The sequence below is a fragment of the Calidris pugnax genome, unplaced genomic scaffold (genome assembly GCF_001431845.1).
Source record: "Calidris pugnax isolate Ruff unplaced genomic scaffold, ASM143184v1 scaffold16, whole genome shotgun sequence".
NCBI classification, from domain to species: Eukaryota; Metazoa; Chordata; class Aves; order Charadriiformes; family Scolopacidae; genus Calidris; species Calidris pugnax.
In genome coordinates, this window is record NW_015090847.1 from 25,794 (window position 1) to 32,828 (window position 7,035).

The 7,035-nt window shown below is 46.7% G+C and overlaps 1 protein-coding gene across 1 annotated transcript in view; it reads left to right on the forward strand.

The window, feature by feature from the left end:
- Positions 1-2,608: 2,608 nt before the first annotated feature.
- The window catches only part of UGT2B17 (UDP glucuronosyltransferase 2 family, polypeptide B17), a 17,450-nt gene continuing 13,023 nt past the window's right edge, over positions 2,609-7,035 (forward strand). The window contains exons 1-3 of the mRNA XM_014943085.1: positions 2,609-3,718; positions 5,697-5,845; positions 6,591-6,722. Coding sequence (XP_014798571.1) covers positions 2,995-3,718; positions 5,697-5,845; positions 6,591-6,722 — 1,005 coding nt within the window. The 5' untranslated portion in view covers positions 2,609-2,994. The remainder of the gene's footprint in view (positions 3,719-5,696; positions 5,846-6,590; positions 6,723-7,035) is intronic.

Genomic DNA, 7,035 nt, shown 5'->3' on the forward strand with positions numbered 1-7,035 from the left:
TCTGGAAGCATCTAAAAGAAGTATCAGGAGATAGTTGCACTTATTTATAATTTTTTTTTTCTTTTTTAAACAATAGTTGCATCATTATTTTCACATCTTTGCTCTAAGTGGTTATTGTAACAATTAAAAGGGAACAAGGCATTGTATTGCTGGTGGGCAGATAATATAGATATTATTTCAATATGAGCCTCTCTAAGTGGTTTTATTTCACTAGTAGGGTGTAATTCTGCTAAGAGAGCTAAGTTGTTAAGGTATCCTGCTATTAGAACACCTAGCTGTGTGTTTACTGGTGTTGCTTGTCATGTTTGAGGGAGACTAGAAGACCTTTTGCTGGCAGAAGCATAGTTTGCTGATCTCCTGTTGTGTACGCCCCAGAATTGCTTGGATTTTGTGTTTCTTTTTTATTGTTAAATGTGGAGTTTAACATTTAAGGCTCCATGTGCAATACCTGTTCTGTTAGCTCTGTTAGCTCGACTGTTCTCTGCCCTGATTCCGGTATGCTTTGGTCTGGAGTGTATCAGCCCTGCAGGAGGTGTGAAAGGAAGGGGCCAGCATCTCCTGGAGATGGGGCAATGTCCCAGCTCCTGCAGCGTGTGCATTCACCCTCTCTTTCTCCTTGGAAACTCTTCAGGGTTCTTATTAAACCAGCTGCGTTCCTAGAGCTACTTAAAGGCTTTTTTCAAGTGATGAGGTTGAAGCATGATGAAAGACTGCTGGCTCCCCTGTCAATCTACTGAGGGGAGCTCATGTGGTGGTGCTGAGCTCCTGGAGGAGCGTTGAGGCCCTCTTCAGACTCAATCTCAGCCTCATTCACCCTCTGCTCAGGAGAGAGAAGCTGTGTGTTCTTTTCCCTCAACACATCAGCATCACCAAGCACCTCCACTAGATCTGCAGGATACAGTCAAGAGAAGAAGCCAGGTCTCTTTGTTCTTGGCATCATCTGTCCTGGACTACAGGCTACGGAGACACAGCATCCTCCCAAGAGAAGGCACAAAAGCAGCAAGGTGAGCAAAACCTACGCTCCTCACCTCCTCCTGTTTCTCTCCTGAGGTGGCCTGATGCTGGAGTCATCTCCACCAGGACTGTGTCCTTCCAGTGGCAGTGTTGTGTGTCCACAGCATCTGGTTATAGACAGGACAGAACCAGGGCTAGTTGTGGATGCCTGCAGGACATTTTGCACCAAGTAAAGAAGGAGATAAAAACCTGTAACCAGCTTTACAGGTAGGTCGGTTCTTAGAGGGCAAAGATACAAATCAAGGCTGTAGTCAAGTCATAGATGGAGCTCACCTTCTAGTTGTCAGAAATGTCTCATGGGGCTGCTTGTATGCTTTCCCCAGGCTGAGCTCCTGCTTGGTACGGGAATGTGGATCTTCACCTTGAAGATCTGGTATGAGGGGATACTGATTTTGGCTGGAATAGAATTCATGTTCTTCGTAGCAGCTTGCAGGGGGCTGTATTTTGGATTTGTGCCCAAAGCAGCGTTGGTAACACAGGGATGCTTTGGTTGTTAGCAAGCAGGTTTGTTACACAGCATCAAGGCTTTTTCTGCTTCTCGCCCTGCTCCTCCCAGCGAGCAGGCTGGGGGTGCACGAGTTGGGGGGGAACGCGGTTGGGGGACGGCTGATCCCACTGACCAAAGCCATATCCACAGAACCACAGAATCAAGGAAGCTTCATGGTTGGAAAGGGACCTTTGAGATCACGCTGTCATAGTCATAGAGTTGTCCAGGCCGGAAGGGACCTCCAAAGGTCATCTAGTCTGACCTCCCCGCAGTCAGCAGGGACACCCCCAACTAGACCAGTTTGCCCAGGGCCTTGTTGAGCCTCACCTTATAGAATCATAGAATCATTCAGGTTGGAAGAGACCCTTGGGATCATCAAGTCCAACCATCTACCCTACTCTACAAAGTCCTCCCCTACACCATATCCCTCAGTACCGCATTTAAATGTCCCTTAAACACATCCAGGGATGGTGACTCCACCCCCTCCCTGGGCAGCCTATTCCAATGCCCGACCACTCTTTCTGTGAAGAATTATTTCCTAATGTTCAGTCTAAACCTACCCTGTTGCAGCTTGAAGCCATTCCCTCTTGTTGTATCGCTAATTACCTGTGAGAAGAGACCAGCACCAACCTCTTTACAGTGTCCTTTCAAGTAGTTGTAGAGAGTGATGAGGTCTCCCCTCAGCCTCCTCTTCCTCATACTAAACAGTCCCACCACCAAAAAAAAAACCAAAACACAAAAACCAAAACAAAAAGACCATACAGACAAACAAACACCACCACCCCCCCGCAAACAGACACAAACCAACCATCTCAGGCACTAGAGCATGCCCTGAAGCACCATGTCTATACGTTTCTTAGATAGGTTTCTTAAATAGCATGTGATGTGCTCCCAAAAGAAGCTGCAGGGGGGGGTGGGAGGGTGGGGAGGGAGAGTTTTCCAGGGCTGCTGTTGCTCAGGGACTGGCTGGTGTTGAGCAATTTCCTTATTGCGTCGCTTGTTTGTTTGGTTTTTTTTTTTTTTTTGTTGGCTTTTTTTTTTTTTTTTTGGTTTTATTTTTGGCTTTTACTCATGAAGCTGTCTCTGTCTCAGCCCGTGAGTATTCTGACTCACACCCTTCTGATTCTTTTCCCCTCCAACCGGGGGGGGAGGCGAGAGGCTCTGGGGTGCATAGCTGCCCATCAAGATTAAAGCCCGACACGGGGAAAGGGCTTCTGGTCCTCGCACGCTGCAAAAAGCACTTTGTGGTGAGCAGAAACGGGAGTTGCCATCACTTCAAGAACAGCTGTGGTTCTGCAGGAGGCTCCAGGACAGGATTTGCTGCTCGCCCAGTCCTCCCATGAGCGTTGGTTTGTGTTCTGACGTGCCCTCTTGCCAACCCTGGTGCCAAGTGGATCTGCCTTTGATTGGCTGGCTCTGAAGTGTTTGCACACCGGAGCAGTAAGCTGCTTCCAGCTTGGTTCAGACCGGAGCTCTGCACCTGGACTGCTGAGATGATGGGGTCAAGGTTCCCCTGGCTGCTCTGGGCCTACGCGTGCTGCTGGAGCACTGGCTTTTGTGGGAAGGTGGTGGTCTGGCCCACCGATGCAAGTCACTGGATCAATGTGAAAGTGCTGCTGGAAGAGCTCGTTCTCCGGGGTCATGAAGTGACCGTGCTGGTGCCCTCAAGCAATCTGCTCATCGACTACCATGACACCTCCTCCCCCTTCACCTTTGAGGTCTTGCAAGTCCCTTTTACCCAGAAGACCCTGGATACCGTCATGGAAGACTTCCTCTATTTCTGGATGAATGAGATGCCTAGTCTCTCCCCCTGGCAGATCATGTGGAAGATGAAAGAGGACCTGGAGGTCTTTACCAATATGTCAAAGCAGACCTGTGACACCTTGGTGATGAATCCTCAGCTGATAGCAAAGCTGCAGCAGGCCAAGTTTGATGTTCTGATTGCTGACCCCCTGGCTATAGGTGGTGAGCTTGTAGCAGAAATCCTTGAAATCCCCTTTGTCTACAGCATCCGCTTCTCTGCTGGGAACGTGGCAGAGCGGCTTTGTGGTGGGCTCCCATCCCCACCTTCTTACGTGCCTGCTAGCACAGTGGAGCTGACAGACCGCATGTCCTTTGTGGAAAGACTACAGAACTTCCTCTTTTACCTTTACATGGATTCATTTTTCTTGAAGTTTTGGCAAGATGAATTGGATGGGTACTACAGTAATGTCCTAGGTAAGGCAGGTGTTGAGTGGTTTCTCCTCTTGCATAGGTTGTACCTTTTGAACGTTTTGGGAGCTCAATGCTGTTGTCTCAAAATACTCTTCCTCAATGGCCAGCAGAGATGGTAATCCTGGTTTGGTCACATGGAGGCTGTGCTTTCCCTTTTGGATTTGGTCTTGTCTAACAGACACTAGTGCAGTTTTGCTCTAGTTCCTCTTGAGGACCTTTAGAGCACATAGTTCTAATTTTTGTTAATGATGATACCTGCTGGTGAGCACTTGCAGTGAGCTGTACGCCCATTTTAGTGCTATCAGAGGACAGTTGTTGCCTCTTCATCTTGATGACAGGCCCTTCTACAATTAGGATGGTAGCAGATAAAGGCTGGAGGGCAAAATCATTCCTTAATTACATGTAAGGCACTGGAGACAGCTCCATGGACAACACAGAGATGGAGATAAACCTGTTGTGACTAGAAATAGTGGCTGTCTCTGGGCAGCTGCAGAGCAAAAAAGCACCCCTCATTCACACTACACACATCATCTGGAGGTATCAGCTTGCAAGGCTGTGTAGTACAGGATGCTGAGTTTATATTCTCCAGTAATTAACGCTAAGAACTCTCACCTTTCCCCTTCCTCCACCATTCAGAGTTTGAAATAATCTACTACAACTGCATATGCGCCTGAAATTTTTGTTCCAACCAAGTACGATCCAGGCTTGATTCAAAGTCTATTAAAGAGACCTTTCAGCTCAATGGACTTTGAATTTTATACAGAATAACTGTGTTTAAGCAGATAACGAGTGAGCAGCAAGGACATCTATCCTGCTGTCCTCCAATCTCTTCCTGCATTTCCCAAGGACACCTCTGTGCTCTGCAAACCACTCCCTTTTCCCTGGATTTATTTTTTTAATACCACGTGAGACGTAATTACACCTTTATATCCCTCTACTGGTAACACAGGCTTAATTTTCACTCTAGTAACTTTGTAACTGACTTTATTTATTTTAGTAAAGAGTATTATTATTATTTAGCTATAATTTAGTAAAGTTATTATTTAGTAAAGAGTATTTCTTATTAAGTAAAAATTACTGGTGCAAATCATAATGCTGATGCAGCAGTATAAGAAGATGCCCTACAGATAATTTTTATACTGCTGCTTCTTTTGCTTGGTTACTGCTTGCATTGGCTGGCTTTGGACAATCATTTACCAACACTTCCAACCTTTTTACTCCCCAGTCCCACTTTGTGGGGAAAATACTGCGAAGACAACTTGCAGCATGTACCTGAGAATATGTATTTTTCCAAATGGGAATCTATAACACGGTTTTACCCACTGCATTTTTTTCTATAGGTGGATTTCTAGAGACATTTAATTTTGCATTAAATGACATTCAGAGCATCTATGGATTTGGCCAAATTTTCCCACTGTGTGTCAGAAGAGGCTGACCCAGTCCCCAGAAGAACCTGGGATGGCTGTACCTGTCTGTTACTGCAATCTGAGCAGCCTCTGACTGAGTCACCATTTGAAAAATGCCACAGAACTTTGTTTACAAAATCTTTCCTCTGCCCTGACTGGTGCTCATCGCTTTGTGATTCCTTTTTTTATTTTTATTTAGATTGAAATTTTCTGTGTTTTTTCTCTTCCTCAAAGTGTGTTTTTATTACAAGCACAGGTAATGATGTCTTTTGGGGGTACAAGAACTGCGCTTCTGTATCACAGAAACTTAATGCTTTGCACTTATTCCTGTACTGCTCTAAATTCATCCCGAAGGTTCAAAACACTTTTAAAGATCATATTACCTTGTTGGTGGCAACCTGCCACAGGACTGGGCAAGGAATAGGTCTGAATTTGTCCATGTTTTCATTTCATGCACGATTGGATAGACTACCCTGACTGGGAGTGCCAAAAGACAAAGGTAAGGCTCCTGTTTTGCAATCTAGAGCAAGGCAAGCCATCCGTGTGTCGTAAAACCCCTTGTACCTTGTCCACAGGAAGGCCCACAACCCTGTGTGAGACGATGGGGAAAGCGGAGATATGGTTAATCAGAACGTACTGGGACTTTGAATTTCCACGCCCTTTCCTGCCCAACTTTGAGTTTGTTGGAGGACTCCACTGCCAGCCTGCCAAGCCGTTACCAAAGGTACCCCGACTTTGTCCCTGCCATGGGTGGGATTGCCCAGCAGAACAAAAACTGCTCCTCTCCCTCATGGCCCGTGCAAGCCATGCCCTGAGAAAGCTCCCTCTTCAAGGAGATGCTCTCCCACCGGTGGGGAGCACAGAGCTATTTAGCAATCTGCCCGTATTGTGCAAACTGAGCTCTGGGCTCAGAGCCTGCTGTCTGAAAAGAGGATAGCTGTGTTCAGCGGGAGGGAATACAGCGCTTGTGTTAGGAAAAATAGGTGCTACCTCAGAGCACTTAACTGCAAGATTTAATTCTAAGAGACAGACTTGCTGCCCATTATACCATTGAAGGAGACTCCATGAGGACCTCCACGAGGACTAAGGCTTGCAAACATGAGGCTGCTCCTATCTGTCTACAGAGAGCCTAATCTGCTCTGTAGAAGACCCCCACCTCTCCCTGCCCTCTCTTTATTCCCAATACGTGAACTCTCAATTGGCTCCTCTTCCATCCCCAGGTGGAGCTCCACGCACTCCAGCTGGTCATTGACACAGGGCAACACTCCCTCCTCAACTCCCCTGCCTGTCCTTCCTAAACATCCCGTATCCTTCCATTCCAACACTCTAGTCATACGATCCATCCCACCATGTCTCTGTGATGCCAAGATCACAGCCCTGCAGGCACGCTCGCATCTCTAGCTCCTCCTGTTTATTCTGTGCAATCTCCAGATGACACCTACTCTTAGCATGTCTTCTGTCTCCCCTAGGAAATGGAAGAATTTGTTCAGAGCTCAGGGGAACACGGCATCGTGGTATTCTCTCTGGGGTCGATGGTCTACAACCTAACTGATGAAAAAAGCAACGTGATTGCCAAAGCCCTCAGCCAGCTTCCACAAAAGGTGAACTTCCTTTTGAATCTAAAACAACTTGCCTTGGTTTTTGTCCTCCTCCTGCTACCTTCAGTAAGTCTTCTACATTTGGACTGGCCTGGTTTTCACCTGCACCTCTGCTGGATGTGCCACAGCCGGGGAGTTCTGGCGCTTCCCCTTCTCTGAATCAAATGACACAGAGGTGTGGCCACAGGCCAAAACATCAAAATCACTCAAAAGGTGATTCTTATAATAAGCATGTAATAACTAATCAAAGAGCTAAACAGGAGCCAAAGCTATTTAAATTACTGGGGAAAGGTATAAACGTGTTCTTAAAAAGGGG